General features: G+C 41.9%; 1 protein-coding gene across 1 annotated transcript in view; it reads left to right on the top strand.

Moving 5' to 3' along the window:
• Positions 1 to 24317, top strand: part of PKDCC (protein kinase domain containing, cytoplasmic) — a 61448-nt gene that overhangs the window by 21942 nt on the left and 15189 nt on the right. The window contains exons 2-5 of the mRNA XM_048504821.1: positions 469 to 591; positions 1454 to 1725; positions 5733 to 5812; positions 6646 to 6753. Of these exons, the coding sequence (XP_048360778.1) occupies positions 469 to 591; positions 1454 to 1725; positions 5733 to 5812; positions 6646 to 6753 (583 nt within the window). The remainder of the gene's footprint in view (positions 1 to 468; positions 592 to 1453; positions 1726 to 5732; positions 5813 to 6645; positions 6754 to 24317) is intronic.

Below are 24317 nucleotides of genomic sequence, written 5' to 3'. Positions count from 1 at the left end.
AACACTCCCCTGCCCTATCCCTAGCTTAGGGTTGCAAACTCCAGTTTAAGAGACTCCTGGAAATTTGGGGATGGAGCCTGGGGAAGGCAGGCTTTGGGAAGGGGGGAAACCTCAGTGAGATAAAATGCCATACAGGCCACCCTTCAAAGCTGCCAGCTTCTCCTGGAGAACTGATCTTGTTAATTGGATATCAGTTGTAATTCTGGGAGATGGTTATGTCCCACCAGGGGAATGGCAGCTCTAAACCTGAATTAGTGCAACTGCAACCAGATGGCTGAAGTGCATGATCAATGTGGTAATGTAGATTGGTTTCAGTGCTACACAAAACAGTGTTACCCCCTCCGAAATCCTCTGAAGTCAGTGGGCTCAGAAGGGGGCAACTGTGTTTAGGATACTACTAGGCGGGGAGTGAACAAAACATGGACTGTATGGCTCAATATGTCTTCTTTTCCTCATGTGCCTTTGCAGCTTTATGGCTACTGTTATCAGGATAGCAATGACATCTCAGACACGCTGACCACAATCACAGAACTGGGCTCGCCACTGGAGATGATACAGCTCTTACAGACTTCGTGGGAGGACAGATTTCGAGTAAGTACAATTAGTCAGAACTGTAATGTGCAATAGCCCTGTGCAAGTTACATTAAAGTGTGAATTAATGTACCAGAAGGGGCAGTGGGAAAGCAGCTCCAGGCCTTGCATTGAGAGAGATTCCATCATTATGGGAAGATTGGTGAGCCTACAGGAGCTCCATTTGTTACAGGAGACACCTCTTCAGAATGTATTCCCATTAACATCACATCCATATTGCCCGAATTCAGCTTCAACTTGTCCATATGCGTGCATTTGACTACAGTTTCCAGGCAAGGCTTTAGAAAAGAGGCAGCATCTTCTGGCTGCTTGGTGAATAAAGTATTGCCACACTGCTACTCTGCAGCTCCAAAGGTTGAGTTGATCTTGCCTAGTGGCTTAAAAGCAAAAAATCCAAATTAAAATAGCATAGCATCTTGTCCTTTCAAGTGCTACATTAGTATGTGTGTTTTTAACTGAACGATACTTCTGTTGATCTTTAACTCACTGGGACTTATTTCTGAGCCAACTTGCTAGAATTGGCTTGGGAAACTGCCACATGCTCAGTTTTTAGCATGCAGGTACCTGGGTTTTGCTGAAGATGTCCCAGGACACACTGGCATATTACAAGGCATCTTCTTTTATGTCTGCATCTTGACTTCAGTTTTTATTTCTCCCCAGAGAGCTCTGAGAACCAAGCTACTACACCAAAAATTCAGTGCAAATTAGGGAGAGAGCCTCATGTGTGTGCATTTGGTTCTTCTGGTTCACAGCCATTGAGTCTGTTTCTGATTGTCCTTCTCAGTGCTAATGATAAACAGATACTATTAGAATTGCCCAATTTGGAAAGAAATATGAGACCATTTGGCTTTTGTTCTTTCAGATATGCTTCAGCTTAGTTCGGCTTCTGCATTATCTTGCCCACTCCCCCCTTGGCTCTGTGACGCTGTTGGATTTCCGACCTCGGCAGTTTGTGATAGTGGATGGAGAGCTCAAAGTGACAGATTTGGATGATGCCAGCATCGAGGAGACGTCTTGTACTAGCAATAGAGACTGCTTCATGGAGTTCCCAGCGAGAAACTTCAGTTTGCCTTGCTCTGTTGAAGGAAAATGTCAGAGCATGAATGAGAAGAGGAATCTCTACAATGCATACAGGTAAGCAGATGAATATCTGCATATATTAAAGCAGACTCCCTGAACCAAACCTCACCAAACCTAGGTGATAGCATCAGGAGAGTCTCCCGAAACATCCCTGAAATGTTGGTGCTGCTAGCCCAGGAGTCTGCAACCTGCGGCTCTCCAGATGTTCATGAACTACAATTCCCATCAGCCCCTGCCAGCATGGCCAATTGGGGCTGATGGGAATTGTAGTCCATGAACATCTGGAGAGCCGCAGGTTGCAGACCCCTGTGCTAGCCTAAAAACGGCATCCCCTGCAGGCCAAAAACGGAAAACCCACTAAAATACCAAAATACCACAAATGAACCCTGCATTTTTGGCGCCCGCCACAAGGGGGCGCCATGGGCAACTGCCCACTTTGCCCAACGGGCATTACGCTCCTGATGAGGGCAATTTGACCAAGGTCTCTAGCTCAAAGGGGGCTTCATATTTGAGCATTTATTAATCTTTTGATATTATATAGTTTTGTAACATTTTGCACATCATGTGTGGTCACTTTTTAATTTTTTTGTTCTGGTTTGGAGCCTCAAAATCTAGAAGAGATCCATGCCTCTCTGGACCTCTGAGGTAGTAGGTGATGTGACAGACTTGAACCTAAGAACCAAAAAGCCACTGATTTTTCGAGTAAACCATATTAACCGTGGTGGTACAATGGCTTGATTTAATATATTATTATTATTATTATTATTTATTCAATTTCTATACCGCCCGATCCCCAAAGGGCTCCGGGCGGTGAACAACATAATATATAAACAATAAGCAGGAGCAAATCCGGTACAATACAAACATAGGCTCCGTCAATAAAACATCTTAAAATACATAAAAACAGCGGCTAACAATTAGCAAATTAAACAAGAGGTGTCCAGGCTCAATTTAAAAACCCACCCCAAGAAGGGGGGGACGGCAGGCCCCTCAATATGAGGAGCTCTGTTGTACCAGTGCCAAAGCAGGAGCAGTGGGGAGCTTTTCCATATCAATGACTGGACACTCCAAAGGCCCAGTGGAACAGCTCTGTCTGCCACAGGCCCTGCTTGGAGACTCTCCAAGGTCCATAGGGGCCGGATAGCTGGTGGTAGAGTATTTCCACGAGGCCAGGGCTCGCCCTTCTTGAAAGTCCTGGCCAATGTGGAGATTGTGCATCATTGAGGGACCGAGGACCACCAGCAGGTTAGCCTCTGCTACTATAGAGGCCGAGTAGGGACATATGGGGTGATGCGGTCCCACGAAGATACGAGAGTCCCAGACCCATGTGCTGTAAAGGTCAGAATTACACACCTTGAAGATGGTCCAGAATTCAAGCCCAGCAGGAGTATAATCACGTCACCTCCCGTGGAGGTGAAAGAAGTCTCCTGAAGGGGCCTCCTCTCCATTGGCTATATTGGGCATGTCGCTGTATGGAGCTGTGGGGGGCCAGGAGGTAGCAGCGCTCCATGGGCACAGCACGGCAGCTCAGCATCCACCTTGTGAGTGAAAAAAGCCCTTTACCTGGCACGGGTGAGGTGTTTGGTAGAAGTGAGTGTTGCAAAACATGCTCGCTTGGGTGAGCAGAGGTCCCGGAAAATTGCAGCTGATTTGGTCCAGGCGTTTTGGCGTTAGGGCGTGACTAACAAAGTCACGGTTAGCTTTTTATATATATAGATTTATTTATTTTTCATCTTCTATCCTGCCCTATCACCACAAATTATACAGACTATGGCTTCTAATAACTGCTAATAATTGTTTGGTCGACATAAAACCGGACAGCATCCCCTAAAATTTCCTATTTATGTTATTGGTCTGCTTATAACCTAATAGTTATGCCTCATGCTTCAGTTTATCCTGAGCCAGAACTACCTTGTTAAATGTAACTCTGAAAAAGAGGTGGTAGACTATAGTGCCATGGGCATTGGCTGGAGGATTCAGAGGCAATGGAATTACATATCCCAATAAATCATGTCATGATGATAAGTACTCTGGAATTAATTTATGCCCTTCACATACAAGGTTTTGATACTTTTTGAGATTCCAGGTTCTATTTTCATGTTAAATTTTACTTATTGCTGACAAAAAGCACTAAATAATGATCACCAGTCCAAGGACCTTTGGTTGAGCAGTGCCCCATGTGTATTTTTGTACAATTGAAATTCGTCCAAATGAAGGTGTAATCATCTTTCTTTAGCCATCTGTAGACATTATGTTCCATTCATACAAACTGGGACCCTGCCATCCACACATATCGGGAATGTGATTCTGTGAGTTGCCATCTTACGTGAACTGGGCATCTGCAGATTTTTGTGTAAAATGGTTACTGGGCAGGTCATGCTTCCTATATGTGCAGTTGGCAGATTCCCAATTCATGAATTCAATTCAATTCAATTCAGTTCATCAGGGGAGAGCATTTTCCCCCTACTAAACTATGCTTGTGTGTTAAGTGCCATCAGGTCTTTTCTGACTCATGGTGAACATATGAATCAGTGTCCTCCAAAGGCATTCAGAACATTAACAGTCTATAGGGTTTTATGACTGAGAGTTCTTACCCTGGAAACTAATAGTGCAGTTCCTATATTGTTTCAGTCCATACAAAACTTGTTTGATCAGAGGAGATAGTGTGGCCAAAGAAACAGCGCATATTATAAGAAACAAGTGTATTTCACTTTTTCAGCATTCTTAAAACAATTATATATGTCTGACCTACATCTATCACTGGGGGTCAGAAAATGACACATTTCAGCAAGGTTAAATTTAACACGAGGATAATTTGAACTGATGTGTGTATAGATCAGTTATATGAAAGCACAGAAAAATTACAGAAACATACTGGTCATAGAATTCCAATTAATAAAAACCCATGCTTCCATTTTTTTTAAAAAATGTATAGTCTAGTTTCTAACCTTAGGCAATGGCTAATCACCTCCGCTTAGTCACCTGTCTTGGAAGCTGCTTGCTGGAGTCACCATAAATCATCTGTGACTTGACGGCACTTTTTATACATACCGGTATGTATTCTAGCCTTATGGCTATGAAGGTAAGCTTGAAAGTTACATCCAGTTAAACCTAGCAGCTTAAGGAGTTGCCAGTAAGTCTCCCAGTGGCCAGAAGGTGGGCTTAAGAGCTCTGTGTAGATGACCCTTCTATGACTAACAGAAGTGGAATAAAGTAAATTGTGTACATTTGCATAAGGTTGAATCTGATGCTGTCCTTTAACTAACCCTTTCTCTGGTGCTGAGCCTTTCCATTAAAGGAAGCTTTAATCTGTCTTCAGCCCTCCATTTTCCAAAAAGGTCAGGGCTGTGTATGCGATTCTCCCTTCCTAATTTTATCCTCCCAATAATCCTGTGAGGTAGGTTGAACTGAGAAGGAATGTCTGGCCTCTGCACTTCTAATAAGATTCATGGCAATTTCAAGACAAGACTCCTTGAGCCTAGTACAACCAATCTAGCCACTACACCACAGTTGTGTATGGAAGGGAGTTATTATATTTCCCCCCAGAGATTGCATCATCTGTCTTGTCTTGATATAAAATTGGTCCAACTTTTCTTTTTTTGTTGAGCATTGCCATGCTTTGCTCTCACCATTTGTAACAGATCACTAAAAGTGTTAGTGACTTGACACAGGTAAAAGATCTGATTTTTTAATTCTCAGGCTGGAAATGTGAGAGAATTTTTTGAATTTACAGCCCTTGCAAAAAACAGCAATAACAACTTGTTCACGTAGAGACAGACAGCTTTACAAATAAGGCAAAATCTGCAGGGTTTTATAGCAAATTTTTGACGTTCGTAAAACATTTACAGGTAGTTACAAGGTGGCCTTGAGCATAGCAAGTCTGTGTGAGCAGTACCCAACAGCTGTGTGGACATACTTGCAGCTATGTATTTAATTATAGAATATGATTCTATTTCCTGCATAGCTCAGTGGCTTGTAAATTTACGGGAATTTTATTATTCATTATGCTGTTCTGCGGTTTCTCAGCTCTCATAAACCTAACAAGTTTCTCTGCTTTGTAGGTTCTTCTTTACGTATCTTCTGCCGCATAGTGCCCCTGCCTCCCTGAGACCATTACTGGATGTGATAGTCAATGCCACAGGTAAACCAATGACATCACAAGCTCTCTTTCATTATCTCCTGCTTTCATGATGGCTTTTATTTCATAGTCGTATCCTTCTGAAAGAGCTGAAAAACCTTGATAATTGCTAAGAAACCCTAGTGTAATTTAACACGAGCTAATATCCAAAGTCTTCAGTGCTCGTCTTGAAAGATATTTTATTTTGTTGCATTGGCATGTTGTGGCCTTTTGATTTTGTATTGCTTTATTTACTGTCATATCTGTTTTAATTTGTAAGGCTCTTCATGCAAGAAAGAGATAAGATAGAAAACTATACATTTATGTGTTCCAAGCAGATAAAAGTTTCTTGAAGGATTCTTTCTTTGTACATTTATCTAGTACTCTAGCATAGTTTACTGTGGACATGCTCTGAGAGCCACTTGTTGAAGTATTTATATGACCAAGAGACACAGGGTGGGTAGAAATGACCATTTTCCCTTTTATCTGAACTTGATGTATGGCAGGGTGATTTGAATGTCCAACATCCAGGGTATTTTGGTCTTGTGTAGAGGCTCTTTAGTAGCCAGTGAGGTGTGGCAGACAGAGTGTAGAACTTGGCTCAGAGATCTGGGTTCAAATTTCAGCTCATTGAAGAGGCTGTCAGAGTGACCTTGGGCTAGTATTTATTACTAATGCAGAAGGTTGCTGTCAGGATAAAAAGGGATCTCCCCAAGAATGCCTCCCCTTGTTTGACTTTTTGGCAACATTCCCAGCTGGACCTCTGTCTACCTCCCCACTAGTTCCCACAATGATTACATATTTCTTTTTTGCCAGCTACTTTCTGCTTAACAAAATATATTTTTTTTCCTTTTTAGGAGAACTTCATTGGGGAATAGACACAACTGTTGCTCACTTAGAAAGAGTTTTGCATTTATACAAGAGTGGCCTCTACCTTGAGAACACGACAAGGACTCCCAGATCTGGTACAGTGGCAAAGTCTTGCACTAAAATGTATCGGGCTTAAAGGGTCATGAAGCTTTGGAAAAGGAAAGTAGGAATTCCACTGGATAGCATATAGTTTCAGGAATAAGCAAGGTCATCAAAAAGCTGAATAAATTTGGAAGGAATTGGATGGCAATGCATCTAGAGCCCGGGTCTGCAACCTGCGGCTCTCCAGATGTTCATGGACTACAATTCCCACCAGCCCCTGCCAGCATGGCCAATTGCCCTCCCAATTGGCCGTGCTGGCAGGGGCTGATGGGAATTTGTAGTCCACGAACATCTGGAGAGCCACAGGTTGCAGACGCCTGATCTAGAGAAACATGCTGAATGATAATGTAACTGTGGTGTTGGTTTCTCTTGGGGCAATGTAGTGTTGGGCTCCAGGTGAATTCAGATAGTGATAGCAACAGTACTCTTCTGTAGTCTGTGCTTTCTAAAAAAAATTCCACTTCTTCATATGGGCTGGCTTTCTTCCCAGTATATGCTAAAAGAACAAAAGTGTTGTTCCAGGGTAGAGGTAACCAGTGTGACATGGTGGACAGAGTATTAAACAAAGGCCACAAAGTTTTGGGTTCAAATTCTTTAGGTTGGTCATTCTCTTACAATGTAACCTGTTTCATAGGATGGTTATGAAACTAGACAGGGAAATTGAAGTGCCATTTGAGAAGCAAATATGGGGAAATAGATATGTTGAAACCTATTCAGTAACTTGAAAACAAACCTGTTAAGCATATATTTCTGTGGTTTTGCAGTACAGTATGATGACCCACCAACACTTTTCTTTATAAGGGCCTGGGCTTCTTACTGTGGTGAGAGACTTTGAAGGAGATGGTATTTCAAAACTGGCTCTTGATGGTGGGTGAGAGGTCAAAGCAGTGTTATCTTTTGGCTCTCTACTTACAACTCTATGAAAGCTGTGGGGTGGGAGGAGGGGAATCCACATGGTCCAGTTTTAGAATCCTAACAATTAATAGGGTGTCCATTTCTCTTAATTGAGGCTTGTTGGTTTTAGGCCCTCATGGCACACTCAACTCTTTCTGATGTAATCATTTTCTTAAGAGTGGGGTTGATGCAGCTATTAAAATAGTTAATCTGTAGAATCATGGTGTGGATAGCTTTGGGCAGGGTCAGAGGCGTAGCTTTGTAAAATGATGTCTGGGGCTCACTCTGGGTGCTGCTTTCTCCCTGCCCCAACAGCTGTGCCCTGCCCCCGAAGTCCCTGTGTTCAGGCCAGGAGCACCAGCCAGTGGGGTTCGGGAGCAGGAGGCTTCAGCTCGTCGGGTCCAGATTTAAACTACAGGTTTTGAGCCTCCAGTTTAAAGTTTGAAGCCTACACTTTAAAGTTGGACTCAGGGAGCTGAGGCTAGCATCAAACAGGCCTGCTCCACTCCCAACCTCCATGAGGAGCCTGGGAGCGGGACCATCCCAACTGGCCCAGCTGCCAAGCTCCATGAGGAGCTCGGGGATGAGATGAGTCCCAGCATTCAACTGTGCCCCTGACTCAAACTGCACAGGAGCTTGGGGAGTGTACAGTTGCAAGGGGTGTGTGGCCCTGGAATGTCCCCCCAGGAAGTGATGTCTAGGGCTCTAGTCCCCTCATGCCCCCTCACTATGCCACTGGGCAGGGTCTTGGGGCAGGGCTGAATAACAATGGAGAAATTTCCAGTGAGAGAATGTCCTGGGTCAGGGAGCCATTCTAACCCTGGCTTCTTTGCTGAAATTTCCAGCCAGACTAGGATAGAATGACAATACCATACCTGGGCTTCTGTACTGAGATTGTTTACCTGGGTAGGAGATCAGGTTTGTCAGTCCTGAACTGTCCGGCAAGCACTGCAGCAAGGAGTTGGCAGAAGGATTGGTGCAGGTGTTCATTTAACTTTCTAATTTGCAGATTTTCATCACCAACTTTACTGAATGACAGCTGTTGACACAGTCAAATTGTTTTCAGTAATACAATCCATCCTTTGTGAATGGAATGCTAGGATATTGGAGGGCTTTGGGGATGTCTGCTGAATCCGCATATAACGGCATTGTTACAACAGCACAAGGTCCTGTGGAACATAAACCCTGCCATGGTCTATTACGATGGAATAGAATTGCAGGCACATAATGCTAGGACAACAGGCTCTATATATGTGTATATGGTCTTCATTAGTTTCCTCGAAAGTAAAACAAATAGCAATGTATAATACCACCAGGTTCATTTGGCTTGTCTTGGCAATGGCCAGAGTGCCCCTTGTTTAAAGTTAAAGGGGCAAGCACCAAGTCTTTACTGATCCTTACGGTGACATCACATCCTTACGGTGACATCACATTTACTAGGCAGACTTTGTTTTTATGGTGGTTTGCCATTGCCTTCCCCAGTTATCTACACTTGACCCCCAGCAAACAGTACTTGTTTTACTGACCTCAGAAGGATGGAAACATTGAGTCAGCTACCTGACTTTTTTTTTTTTTAAGCTACCTGACTTCCATCAGGATCAAACTCAGGTTGTGAGCAAAGCTTTGACTCCAGAACTGCAGCTTACCACTCTGCACCATGGGGTCCCTTGTTTAGAAAAAAGTATCTTGGGGTATTTTGCTCTAATCCCTTTTGGATTTTTCTCTTACTAACTATACCAAATAATGATGAGGTTGGATTGCATTTTGTTTTGGTAAATTGAACTAAATATTCAAATGTTCATAGTTAATGATTAGTGGGATTTTTACCACTCACTAGTCCAGAATCTCAATTCATTCCCACCTAGGACCAGCTTATTGTCCATATAAGCCCATGAGATCTGTGCCTGCCTGATCCATTTCAACAAGGCACATCTCCCTACAAAAAGCAAAGCCCAGCGTAGATCTCCCTTTTTTAAATTGAAATAAGTAAAGTACACTGTTGTCAGGAAGCGAAGTAGCAAAGAGTTGTGATCCCAGATAGTTGCCAGCTCAGATCTCATTGCAGCCACTTGTTAGATAACTTGCTAGATAGCCTAGCCCTAGGCCAATTCATAAGGCCTCGGCCTCCCATTTGCAATATGCCAGTGGTATTGCTGGCATATCTTTCTGTTTTAAGGACTGTGCTAATGCATGTGAAGTTCTTTGAACCATGGAATTTCATTACCCATGTTGAATCTTACTGATGAAGATATAAGAAACTACTGAACTGGGATGTCTCTAATAATACATTGCAAAAACTTCTATCCAATAATAAAGGATGCTGATATTTGGGGAAGAGCTCAGATTTTTATGAAAGAGCCTGATAATTATACTTCTACTGTCAGAGAGGGAGAGAGAGGGAGAGAGAAAGTACATCCGATTTCAGGAAAGGGGAGTGTACCAACCATCAGTAGAACAGCAACTCCATAAAAGCACTTGTTGATCTGAGCCTTTTCATAAATAAAAGTTAACAAGATAAACCTTGGTCTTGTTACAGAATGACTGGGGTCTTAAGCTTTCACTGCATTTCAGTGGTAAACCTTTTTATAGTACCATAAATTATATTCTTCTTTGGACTTTGCTCTAGCGACACAAAAACAAAGCATATGCGAGTGTGTGTGGGGAGCTTTAATAGTCATGTTTTTTTTTTTTATCGTAAATCATCCCAATATCAAAGTTGATTTTCTAGATGCGATGCTGCTTGAAGTGGCACTGTGTTCAAAAATACTTTATTAATACTGCTGGCTGCAGAGAACCATATACATTTATGCTGTAAACAAAACATGAATGATGCAGAAAAATTGTTGTCTTTTGAACTGAATTATGTGTTTTCAAAAAAATTAGAAACAATAACCCCAATCCCTTAATTAAACATTCTCATTTTCTCTCACTGATATCAACAGAAAAACTGGTTTGTATCCAGCTGCTTGATGCAACTATTTAAACTATAGCTGAACCAAGATTACACAGGATTTTATGGTGAACATTTTTAGCAGTGTCAAAAATGCTTTCTTTTTCAATTGAAATCTTTGGCACCTTGGATAAAGGCAGTTATCCTTTGACGTTATAATTTTTGCTTGCCGTCAATAATGTCATTGTATAGCCAAATCTAATTGGCTATCTATTATTGTAGTATCGTTCTTTTCACTGCATAATTGATTATATGGGGACATCGTATGAATTCATTCAGGAAAAAACATTGACCAGGAGGAGCAATGATGTCAAAAAATTGAACAAGATTACTTTTTGCAAAATCCAGGCATTCTCTGGAAAAAATTCTGCATTTGTCAAAATTGCAAGTTTTTATGTAAATACATGAAGCTAGAGGATCTTTGGAATAACTAATTAAAAATGAATTATTTATTCAGTAGCTTAGCCAGCCACAAAGAGATGCTACCCCAGTTTTTGGTCTGTTAGAAAAGCCCCCAAAGTATCTTAATATTTGATTATTTCTGCAGCAGCCTCTCTGAGAGCCTTTAGAGATGTGTATCAGAATGAAGCTTGGCAATGAGATCAGCCTAAGAATGACCTCCCTCCATCTTGCCCTGACCCTGCTGGAGCCTTTTGCCTGGCAGCTGCATCAGACGCTGAGGGAGTCAACCATACCCCTGCAACACATTCTTCAGAGATCGGGCAGAACTTTAGCAGTCATGGAAAGCAGGGAACTGTTGTGGAAACACAACACATGGAAAGAAAACTAGGATACAAAGAACTGTTCAAGCTTATTAGAAGCCAGTGTAGTGCCCCATCTAATCTTTTACACTTATAACCTTACTATCTATGAAAAACTAAGTGCTCTAACTTTTTTTTGCCATCAAGTCACAGCTGACTTAGAACAACCCTGTAGAGTTTTCCAAACAAGAGATGTTGAGGGTGGTTTGCCATTGCCTGCCTCCACGTCAAAACCCTGGAGGTCTCCTATCCAAATATCGTACTAGCCAGTGTTACCTAGCTTAACAGTTATGAATATATTTTTTCAAAGTAACAATGGGGAAAATAACTCAGCTTGGCAGTGTGAGAGGCAGGCTAGATGGGATCTTTTAGACAGCTATACCAGAATTGGCTTTTGAACCATTCTACAGAGAATGCAAAAGAGACCAAATTGTAGTTTAAATATTTTTATATAAATTTTGGTTGCAAACAATCACACAGTAAGATATGGAGAAGCATGCACACAGTTCCTAAGTGATATAAAAAGGGAGGAGAGGGATAGGTTTGGATGATAAAATTGGGACAGGGAGCAGGGGACTTATACGTTACCTAAGTTCAACTGAAGAAGTTCTTGGAGAAGGCAAGGATTCCTATGCCAGCATAGGGATCTAATGCGAAGGACGATATCGTGTCTCCAACCAACTAGACCAAGAGAGGATTAGCCAGTAAAGAGCACTGAGGCTAGGGTGCACAGTGCTTTTATACCCCTTTGTGCAGGTAAGGGCGGGAACAAGTAAGTTTCAGTTTCGTTTTCCTGAATCTGCTGGGATTTCCCATGCTGGGATTGCTGGTTTGAGCTAATTAATAGCTTTATCTATTGTTTCTACTGCCCAGGATAATAGAGTCAATTGTTCCTTGATTACATTGGGAAAGCCTTGATTGGCTTTTGAACAGAGAGACTTCTAAAAGACTCAGGTGTTCAATTTGGCTGAGGCTTTGATTGGATAAGGGAGGGATTGATTGTTAGGGAGATCGTATCTAGAGGTAGAGGAAATGCAGGGAAGGAGCAATTGTGGGGAAATGGTTTCTCAAAAGCAGATTAAATATAACATTTAGTATCAGGGAGTTCTCTAAGATCCATTGAGTCAGAACAACTTAGCGGGATGTGGTAATCAAGATGCATGATCATGGTTCATGAGGCTTCCAGCTTCTATTGACTGGAGCAACTCATTCACTGATCTAATCTTGCAAACAGACCTATTGCCTTCGGCCTGCTTTTAGGTTTGGGACACCCTACTACTCAAATACCAAATATGAGAAGTTGGCTTCTGCCAATATAGTTTTACAGGAAAATAATATGAGATCCATATTTCAATAGAGCGGGGGCAGGGCTAACACCAGGGTCAGTACTTTTTGTGCATCATTTGCTCACATATTTGGAGCAAGTCAGTGAAAGGTAACCCTACTCTGAACTTCTGTTCCTTTGATCGTTCAGAGGGAGGCTGAAGTTCTGGAAGTGAAACTTCTTAATTGTGAAGTTGTTAGGAGAGAGCAACTGGCACCTGTTGAACATGGCTCCTCAAGGGACACAAGCCTTGTCCCTTTGCGAACAGCGCTTTCCAGACATTATAGCCATGTATACCAGGAAGCCTGTAACTGCACAGATTGGGAGCATGCAGCTCCCAGTACATGTGGTCACCTTGTTGTCTAAACAGGGGCATCATGCATATTTTGGCACATGGGAACTAACCACTGGATTTTTCAGTGTACAGGATTGCATGTAAAAGCTATATAAGCATGTGAAATGTGTGTGGTTGTTGCATGTTACTGAGATGACATGGTGACCATACATATCAGGATACACACAGTTACCAGCTTACACTGAACTTCTTTCAGAAATTTCTGAAGAAGCTATTGTGGTCACCCAAAGGAAGAAGGGCAGTATCCCACCAGTGGATGGGGCCACTAGAGTAATCTCTTTAAGACTGCTTGACCCAAAGGACCTTCCTCAGGCATTTAAGAATCACATTCTGTTAGTTTTTTATTTCATTAAAGTAAGCAACTGTCACTATTACATCCTGTGGGTTTCAAAGGTTAAATGAAAGCTGGAGGTGGGGTGGGGGGAGGAGTTGTGTTCTAAAAGAGTGAAGGAATGCAATGACTGCTTGTAAGATAACACTTTAGGTGTTCTCATTTGCCCTTTTGATGGTTTGGCAAGACTGTGCTGTGTGTAAATATTTACAGTACAATGGTGTTTCCAAAATGCTATAGCAACCTATAGAGAAAACTGGAAGCCTGTTCAACTTAGAAACAGATCTTGTTCTCTGACTGGGTTGTATATTTGATAACTGAGGACTTGTAGGCATAGTAGAATTTTATATACCTATCTTTTAGAAGATTTATTCCCTCCCTGTTGCACAAATAGCACTTAAGGTAACTCACCTCATAACATTAAGACATGGTAGAATGAGAAAGGTGATTTAAAAAAAAATCTAAAATCTAAAAAAAATCACAAACAAACAAACATAAAACTGAATGGAGGAGAGAGTGAGAAATCTCCTGGCTGTCTAATGTAACCAGGAATGATATACTGATGGTAGCAACACAGAGACAAACCTTCCTTGTTCTCTGAGGCTGCCACATCACTAAGCAAGGCTTTATAAAAATGAATGGAAATTCAGTGTTTCTTTGTAGCTTAGAGAAACTTCTATAATTTGACAGCCTTTCAGTGTCTGCCTATGATCTGTTATCTGAATGAGAAAATATTTGTAATGTTTCAAAATCTTTCTCAACAACTTTTTAAAATAAATAAGAATGTCCGTAAGTTACCTCTTGCTTCTTTTTAGTATCTTGCTGGGTTCACAGCCTTAGTAACTAAAGGAAGATTTCCCTTCCAGGATAATTTGAGCATGATAATGGCATCTACTATAAGGGAATACTAGATGAACCGAGCTGAGTGGATGCATCCAGGTACTATCCTTTGTGGAGCCCACCAGTCTCTGCTCATCCTTTTGAAAATTAGGCAAGTTTTTATTCCAAAATCCAGCTACCACTCTTGAAACACGAGCTGCAATTTCACAGATCAAGAAGCCTGATTTTCACCAAAGATGAGGCAAATCAGTACTGATCAATGCACTTTATGGCCTTTCCCTGACTATGCCCGTGCCAATACATGCAGAGTGCAGTTTGAAGCTGCACCCTTCTAAGGCCATTGACTTCTACTATTGTCTCAGTCAACACATATTTTGTGACTCAGACTGACAGAGCAGGTGAACCAGATAGAGCAAGTTGAATGTAACCACTCAGAATACAACTGAGTGTTACACACTGAACCAAGATGTGACTGTGCCATTAGTAGAGGATCGTCCATGATTTTTGGCATTGTCTGTATTGCAAACTGAAATGAAACCAAACTATGTCTAACTACATTTCTGCATATGTAAACCCTACTCATCTGTTTACTTTATTTTATTTTTTCCTGTTCCTGCCTCTGTGTCTCTTCTACAGCTGAGATTCAGACTGTGGGCAAGGAGTGATTTGTTTACCTCATGTATGTATGTAGCCGCATTTTCTTCGGGTAGACAGAGAGTCTTGTGGGCCTGGGCATGGATTCAACTTTCATCCAAGTTGTGGCTCATTTGTTATACAACAACCCATTTAAGTTGGATAAAATCTTTGTATGCTGGAGGAAGTGTTTAAACTTTGCTCAGCAACGTGGTAAAATGCGGGTAAAATCTACCCCCTTATCTATCTTCTGGGCTGTTTCTTCTGCAGATCTTCCCAGAACAGCCAGTCTGTGAAGGAATCTTTTTTTGTATGCTGAGTGTCCCAACATCAGCCCTTAGAATTTCTAGTTAGATGATCTCATGGTCGAGAACACCCTGAGACCTGCTGCTAGTGAGAGTAGACACTACTGAGCACGATGGACCAATGGTCTGATTTAATATGCTCAAATGGCACCTAGATTTAATTTGCTTAAACCCAAACCATTTGATTAATTTTTCAAGATTCAAATATGTAGAGACAAAGAATGGGATACAAAATAGTGGTGGAAAGTAACCAAAACACAAAACAATGGAACAATGGGCAAATACTTGAAAATGTATGAAACAAAGAATCAGTTTAATTTCTTCCAAAACTGTACTGTCTTCATGAGCTGCATATACTCACAAGAAATCTAGCAGTTGGAATTCTGTACATTTGAGTCACCTGCTTCCTCTTGGGCTCCACTTTTTGTATTTCCTTTCATCATTAGACTGGATGGGATGTGGAGGGAGTCAGGATGACCGTTCCTACCATTGTGTCCCTGAACTGTGGTAAATGGGGAGGTGATAACTAGAAAAGGAGGTTGGGCAGTTTTCCAACTGGTAGCTACGGCTGGTAGTTGAAAAAATGCAATCTGGCTTTTGCGGCTGAAATAAATGGTCATTAGGACTGATTAAAGTCAGATTGAGGGTGACTCAAGCAAGGAAAAAGGAGGAAACCGCAGCCTATTTATATTATATTGTAGCCCTGCAGTTTATTTATGTGACTTGAATCTGAAGTAGGGTGAAAGGGGTTTGACATGCCAGTCTTGGAGCTACCAGAGGTAGGTTTGAGAAAGAAGGTTGTTTTGCTTTGATTGCTGTGGAGAGTAATAGATTAGTGACTGAGAAACACAGGAATATCATGTTAGCTGTTCCTCCTCAACTCATTCAGTATCATGATACAGGTGAAGAACAAGTGAAGCAAGTTACCAATTTTTTGACCACTGACTCTGTGGCCAAACAATTAGTAACTTGTTTCACAAGCCGAGATCTCTAGGCACTACTCAATTGTAAAATATCTGGTAATATCTTTAAAAATCTTTTTAGGCACAAATTTAGAAAATGTGTATGCTAGGAATCCCCAACCTTTTGGATGCTGTAGGCACATTTGAAATTCTGACATGGCATGGTGGACACAGCCACAAAATGGCAGTCATTTTACAGGAAGTGGATCCAGACACAAAATGATTGCCAAAACTTAACATTAGTAACACAGTGTAGATCTTTGTGCTGAGATGGCAGCTGCTAATAAAGCAACATTTTTTTAAAAAAAAATCTGCACAGCCAATCAGAAGCCTTGCTGGGCAAAAACTCTACCTGGTCCCATCCACTTTCTAAAAACATAGGGCAGGCACCAGAAAAGGTGTTGGTGGGAACTATGGTGCCCATGGGCACCATGTTGTTGTCCCCTGATATATGCCATTTATCCAGAGACCTGCTCGAGGTGGCTGACCAAACAGTACAATAAAATCACAAAAGCAAGTAATCAATAGAAGAGCAAGCATTCAAACCTGCTAGGACATAAACTAACAGATAACAAAGAATATTCATAGAACAGCCCTCAGAGATCATAAAAACAGTTCTTAAACAGATGGAACCCTGTAGTTAAAACTTTGGTAACAAGAAATGTTTTGACCTGATGCTTAAAGACAGTAAAGGGAGGGTTTTTCCAAAGGGAAGAACCAGCATGAGGTGGATTGTCTTTAAAGAAGCCATGACCTTGGTTTGCAAGGGCTGAGTATGCTTGTTACTGATAGGCTATTTTGGAGATCATTAATTCATAGAGATGTCAGAAATGACTTTAGGGCACTTCACACATATACATACACACTCCAAAAGGAAGTTGCCACCCACTAAAAAACCCTGTCTCACCTCTGCAGACAAGGACCCAGGGAGTGGGGCTTGAGAAGAGGGTCTTGAATGGCGGGGTGGACAGTGTCAGAGTACTCTAGTCCCAAGCCTTTTAGGGTCTTAAAGGGAAGAAGAAGAAGAAGAAGAAGAAGAAGATGAAGAAGACGAAGAAGACGAAGAAGACGACGATGAAGAGTTGGATTTATATCCCCTCTTTCTCTCCTGTAAGAAGACTCAAAGGGGCTTACAATCTCCTTTCCCTTCCCCCACTCATGTGAGGTGGGTGGGGCTGAGAGAGCTTCAAAGAACTGTGACAAGCCCAAGGTCACCCAGCTGGCATGTGTTGGAGTACACAAGCTAATCTGGTTCACCAGATAAATCTCCACAGCTCAAGTGGCCGAGCGGGGAATCAAACCCGGTTCTCCAGATAAGATTGCACCTGCTCTTAACCACTATACCATGCTGAAAGTGTTCTTATAAAATAGTTTGGTCTAGCTTTTTCCATCATAAGGAAAAGCAACACATATTGGTGCAATGGTAAAAAATAGTTTATTTCCGCTTGACAATTATATGCATTTTGCCCTATGCTTCATCAGGGGGATTTGTAAAACAGCTTTGCCACAAAGTCCTGGTTTTTGTTCATTGTTGGTGCAGTCCTCTTTTTTGCTTTTCCCACAACATACTAATTTTCTGTTCTGTATATAGAGCTAGAGCATATGCTCTGCATGCAGCAGGTCTCAGTTCATATTATGCCAAAATCTTTTAAAGGGACTCTGGCAACAGATTAAAACAGAAGTCTGGGGCACTTTAAAGACTAATGACATTTATTTCAGCAGGAGCTTTCGTGAATCAGAGCTCACTTTGCCAGATGGTACAAAGAGGAAATTTGAAGTGAGCTTGGACTTACAAAGGTCTGTTTTGAACAGCACAAAAAAGATGTCTGGGGGATGTCTTAAAAATAGGCGACTTCATTTCCCACTCCATACCCAAAATAAGACATCCTGGGAATGTATTAAAAAAAACCCACCTCTCATGTTTGTTCTGGACAGCACAGATAACAGAGGAGAAAAGAGGCTTTTCCCCACCTGACAGTTAAGCTCTCTGGTCAGTTTCCTTCTCAGCTTGTGTTCAGCATTTTGTGTGCTGCAGAAGGGATTTTCTCTGCCTCCATTTGCTGAAGGTTGCCCCAGGATGTTTGCTCTGCAGACTCCCATCCTGGGCGCCTTTTCAGTCCGAATAGTACATAATTGTACTCAGCCTGTCCTGCTGATTCCAGTTTATAGTTTCCCTTTTAAAAAAATTAGATGAGGTGTCTGTGAAGGAATTCAAATACAAATACAAGAATCTTAGCTGCTTGGAGAACTGGTCTACTGTCCATTGAGAAGAATTGTGTAGACCTGCCCTTTGCGGATCATATTAGGTTTTCTTTTGCAGTAAGAAAAAACATAAGACTCCTCCTGAGCTTCTGAACTCTGTTCAGCCAAGCAAGAGATGCCTTACAAATGATTTGAAGGAAAAATGTCCTCCTTCTAGCATCTTCAAAATAAGATGGCTTAGGCTGAAATAAGACGTCATAAGGATGTCTTGTGGAAAAAGCTGGGCAGAGTTCCTCCCCAAGATGCCTTTTTTTTTTTGCATGCTCAGGATGTCTCATGTGTAGAATGGACCAAAGTTGCACTGGACTTTGGTTCCACTTTCTTTCAGTGAGGTATCTTCAAATAGATGTGTCACTGAAAATTTAAAAGGGGGAAAACGACACATTGCCAGAATTGGCAGGCACAACTGAGTTTGTTTGTGTACTTCAGTCACTGAAATGGTACCCAACCGTCATGCCAGTGGAGGAAATGTTGTGGGAAAGAATCAGAAAATGGCGGGAGGCATGGAGAATAAACTGAAGTGGCAGAAAATGGTGGACATGAGTGGCTGAGAAAATGAAAGTGAGAGTTTTACATTCAGGCAGGAAAAATAAAATGTTTCCTGCTCTCCGCACAGCATGCTGGAAACATTTTAAAACCAACTTCAGGAAAACAATCGCTAGTTTATGTTTTCAGAATAGCCCATTTTGAGTACAAATAAAATGTTTTCCAAATATTTAGGGGCGAGGAAAATGTGCTGTACAGAATGGGCCTATGTGAAGGGAAGGTTAGGAAAAGATTCTTATGGGACTAAAAGGCTTTTAACAGATGCTTTAAAGAAAGGGAACTGACAGAGATTAACAGTTGCAAGTAATCCAGGAGTGAGCCATGCTTAGATTTATGTTGATGCACTAAAACAATGGCACGGCATGTTTTTATGTCATTTATAACAGATCATGAGACCGGATGTTCCACTTCCTAATACAGAACTTGCAGCACCGATGTTTGGGCTGCAGAAACTTTATGGATTACTATTAATCAATATGCCAATTATCAGAAATGTGAAATGGTATCATTTCAGTTCACAGATGGTCTTTGCTGCCTCTTGGTTGGTCTTTTGGTCTGTATTTTGGCAGAGTTAGACTGTTTAGTTATACAAGGTTGTGGTCCTCTGTCATATGCTATTTTTGAATGTCTTGATTATTTCTCAGTTAGCCTTGATAGTTTTCTCATTCTGAAGTCAATCAAGTCTCAGTTCAAGATGGTCAGAATACAAACTAATCTTGTTGATATTCCTTCATCTTTTACAAGAATAGCTTCAAATAACTAAAACTGAACAATTTGACTTATTCTGTCACTTCAGTCATTGGTGACCCATTGCAGTGCCATTGCATGACATTAGAATGGTGGCTTTTTCACATGCGAGGTCAACCTTTGGGCATGTGTGTAGATGTATAAAACATAAATTTATTTGAGGCAAGCATTTACTGGTTTTAAACACAATTAGTCTGGAAATTACACAGAACTGTGACGTTTTATGATGTGATTTACTGCAGGGAGTCTTCAAATTCCATGAACTCCATTTACAGGGGTTTCAGGTTTTGGCAAGACGAAGAACTCTGAACCAAACCTGCCTCTTATCCAGGCAGTTATTCCTAAATTACATTCAAGTATATTGAGCTGAAATAAAGCCAGATTACCAGATGGATCCCCATTAACAAATAGAATTGGCGATGCTTTTGGGGGGAGGATCTTGGAAACCCCCACTTAACATTCAAATGCTATAATCATTGTCATCAACATCATTTAATGCACAGTTTCTGCAGTTTCAAAGCACTTTGAATATATCATTTTAGTAATCTTTAGAGCATGCCTATAATACAGGACAGTATTATTAGCAGTGATGGTCAAAAGACCAATAGCTCACAGTATAATTGGATCACGAATTATGGGCAGCATTGGTGAAAATTTGAAAAAAAGCATTGAGTTCAAAAGAGCACTCTTTTTGCTCCTGTGTTTTCTTTCCAGTTGGAAAGTGTAGTGTGTGTGCAAGTGAAGGAAGCATATTGTCCAAGCTTCCACACAACACCCCCTTTGTTTCTGTGTACTTCATGCATTATTATGCTGCCTTGACCCAGCACACCATATTTACACGTACGGGTCCTTCAGGAAAGAAAAGGAGGAAAAGATGAAGCTCTGATAATGTTCATAATTGCATGCAGAAAGAACTTGAGTCAGTTTTGGCAATCAGGACCCCATCATCCAGACCTAGCAAGTGGGTCACATGGTATATTGCTGAAGGCTTTCATGGCCAGAATCAATGAGCTGATGTCAGTTTCTTTGGGCTATGTGGCTGTGGTCTAGTAGTTTTTGTTTCTCAAGATTCACCTGCATCTGAGGCTGGCACCTTCAGAGGTATGTCATGGTAAGATGTGCTTCTCTCCATGGCACATATTCTCTCTGTGCCACTCTACACTGTGCCACAGAGAGCAACAAGACTTACCAAGGCATAAGATGCCAACCACAGATGCAGGCAAAACGTTAGGAGCATAAACTGTCAGATCACAGCCACACAGTCGGAAAAAACAACAACAGCTCGAGGTCACATAATATTTCTGAGCATGTGTTAACAGCTGCTGGCTATCATGCCTAGTTTAATAGATGCTGTGAGGCAGGTCCAAAAGCATCACAAAAGATCAAAGGAGATTTCATTCTTTTATTGTGAAAAGAATAAAAATATGATTGCAAGCCCCTACCTGCACACTGAAGTTGTACAGTCGACATGTTTACCACCTCAGTTGCTGTCTGTAAGAACACGGCCCAAGGGATTGTAATCAGGAGTGGAAGAGAGAAAGGAAGCACAAATGTGTGTTGGCTGTGGTCCTAACTCTTTTAGTAAAATTGGCACAGGAATTTTTTTTAAAAAAAATTAAGATCTACTGTAGAGCAATTCTAGATTAGGAGAAAATCACAGAAGGGAAGCATACAAATGCCACATCCTCGGGGTCAGTGGAGACAAGTCTGGATAAACTTTCACCCCTAGGCATTTTTCACATCAGCAGCCAAGGTGGGAGTGAGAAATACTGGATTGTGGGAAAGGACTTTATAACAATTGCTATACTCTCCACCGGGCTCATTTCAGAATCCCTTATTCCCCCCCCCCCCCACCCGAGCTTTGTCAGAGAATTCTCAGAAAAAGGTTTACTTGCCTTTTTGAGCTTTTATCTGAGGAACCTCTAGAAATGTAGCCTCAGAAGTGATTACCTTGAAGTCTCCCCAACAATTTCCTTTCTAAGCAAACTTATCTTTGCCAAGGGGTGGCAGGGACAACTTGCAACAAGAGAACCTTCATAGGGCCCGTGAATCTCCTGAACATGCTTAGAAGCATTCAAGCCAGTGAATGAGGCCTTTGCTGACACAACTCCCTCCTTCGCCCCCACAGATGCTCTTGCCTCTTTGCAAAATGTTTCCTCTGGAGTGGGGTCAACTAGTGAGTAGGGGTGTTAAGCACAGAAATGAACCGCAATAAAAGCTGAGGCAAAATTTGGAGGGCTTTGGGGTTTTTTAAAATATGTTTTGTTTTTGCGATCTGGATGATTTTATCTTTGGACACCTAAATTCTGAAATTCCTCCCATTCCTCCTCTATTCCTTTCAGGCAAATCTGCAATCCCCCCCCCCCTTTCACCCCTTACTTATCTCCTGTGTCTTGTGGAATTTTCTCAGAAGTGTCACAATTCAGGACTGAGAATTTGGTAACCGCTTGCGGGTAAAGTGTTCCTCTGTGGGACTAGAGAGGCTCTCTTACCTTGGACGTTTAGTGATATTTCTTTGGGTGTGGTAAAGCTTCCAATGAGCCTAATTCTTAAGAAGTCATTACAACCACCCTGTCTGTCTCTTTGTCTAATCGTTCACATCCATCTGTGCTGTGTATCAAGGCATCTAGTATGTGCTGACGGGTTTATGGATCCCATGAGCCTTGTTTTCCAGTTGGTGTTGAGCTTGGGGGGGTTGGGGTGTTTCTTCCATCCGCAGGCATGATCACTTGCTGCTTTTCTTACTCTCCCGTATTTGCACTCCCAAAACACAAAGCAAACCAGAAGGCCAACACCATTGTTTTTCTCTCCTCTGCAGGGTGTCCTGCCAATTGTCAGCCAGTGTGGTCCAGTTAACAGAGTACTGGACTTTAACCCAAATTCAAATCTTGACCCAGTTAGGAACTCACTGGGTGGCCTTGGGCATGTCCCTATTTTTCCACTCCTCCACATCTGGAAAGTGAAAACAATAATCACTGACCTCACAAGGTGATTATGTCTAAGGCAATAAGCATAGTTCACATAATTTGTAGTAATATTGTGTATTTGAAATGGAAGAAATAAAGCAAGATTAGGAATTCTCCCATCTGTGACGCTATCTATGAGCTGGGCACCATAGCCACAACCAGATGCACCCTCCCCACCCCCCAAGAAATTTCCCAGTGGCACAGAGGTCGAATCCCCACTACCGTCTTAGCCAGGTTTCAGAACACAAACTAACCAGGTTTGAGGTCGTTTGTGTTCTGAAACCTGGCTAAGACGGTAGTGGGGATTCGACCAGAGAGGCTGGAAAAATCAAACAGTCTCCACACCACTGAGGAGCCTCTATTGGCCCCAGTGAATGTACACCATCCAAAAGGGCAGCTTAAGTCTGAAGGATGGTCCGCTGGCATAATGCTGCTAAAGGCCAGGAGGGAGATAACTAAGGCCAGCTCCACCCCTCACCCCTCACCACGCCCCCAGCCCACCTCTGCTATGCCAGTGACAACAGCAGGGGCCCTGGAACTGTGGCACAGTATCTAGTGCCAGGGGATAGTGGCTACACACTGGTGGCATTACTTCTCTGCTGGCGTAAGTGCATGCTGCTCCCAGGAGTGGATTTACCCCCTCTACTGGAGCAGCAGTGGCATAATGGTTAAGAGCAGGTGCATTCTAATCTGGAGGAACTGGGTTTGATTCCCCGCTCTGCCGCCTGAGCTGTGGAGGCTTATCTGGGGAATTCAGATTAGCCTGTGCACTCCCACACATTCCACCTGGGTGACCTTGGGCTAATCACAGCTTTTCAGAGCTCTCTCAGCCCCACCCACCTCACAGGGTGTTTGTTGTGAGGGGGAAGGGCAAGGAGATTGTAAGCCCCTTTGAGTCTCCTGCAGGAGAGAAAGGGGGGATATAAATCCAAACTCCTCCTCCTCCTCCTCCTCCTCCTCCTCCTCCTTTTGAATGGGACTCCTTGAGGCTGTTCTGCTCATTGACTACTTCACACATATCAAAGGCATGATAATCAGCATACATATTTAATAAGCTTAATTTGGGTGGATGCTAAATGCACAATTTTAGATGCTTCCTAGAGACATGCTTGACATGGAAAAGAGGATGCATATCCTTACACTGTGGAAGTATATTATGTTGTTCTCTGTAAAGTCTAGGCATCTATTCAGTTTGCTGACACATAAGTTGAGATTCACTTGCAAGACTTTTGTTTAGAAATAGTTCATCTTAAGGAGCTCTCATTTAGCCTAACAGCTCTGAAAGGTCAACTGTTCTAAACTCTGGGCAAACCACAAATTAGAAAGCTAATTTAGAATTAGAGGTTGGTCTTTGGTGCAGCCTAGAAAGTTATACTATGCATATTCTAGATGGGAATGGCTTGTCAGGGAGTCAGTGAGCAGCAATGACAGTATTTATTTAGAATACTTCTATGCCGCCTCTTCAGAGACCTGTTCAAGAAGGCTTGCAACATACATATATAAAAGTAAGTTATAGGAAACTTTGGTGTATGTCACTATTCAAATGTGAATGTTGATGGCCCCGATGAAATTTATGAATGCTTAAAAAAATAATAAAGATTTCTAGTCCCCAACTTTTTGAACATACAGAAATGAATGCTGACATTTAGGTTCTGCTAGCATTTGATAATACATGCTTTTT

Source organism: Sphaerodactylus townsendi, linkage group LG01, assembly GCF_021028975.2.
Source record: "Sphaerodactylus townsendi isolate TG3544 linkage group LG01, MPM_Stown_v2.3, whole genome shotgun sequence".
Taxonomy (NCBI): Eukaryota; Metazoa; Chordata; class Lepidosauria; order Squamata; family Sphaerodactylidae; genus Sphaerodactylus; species Sphaerodactylus townsendi.
This window is presented reverse-complemented; position numbering and strand designations above follow the sequence as displayed.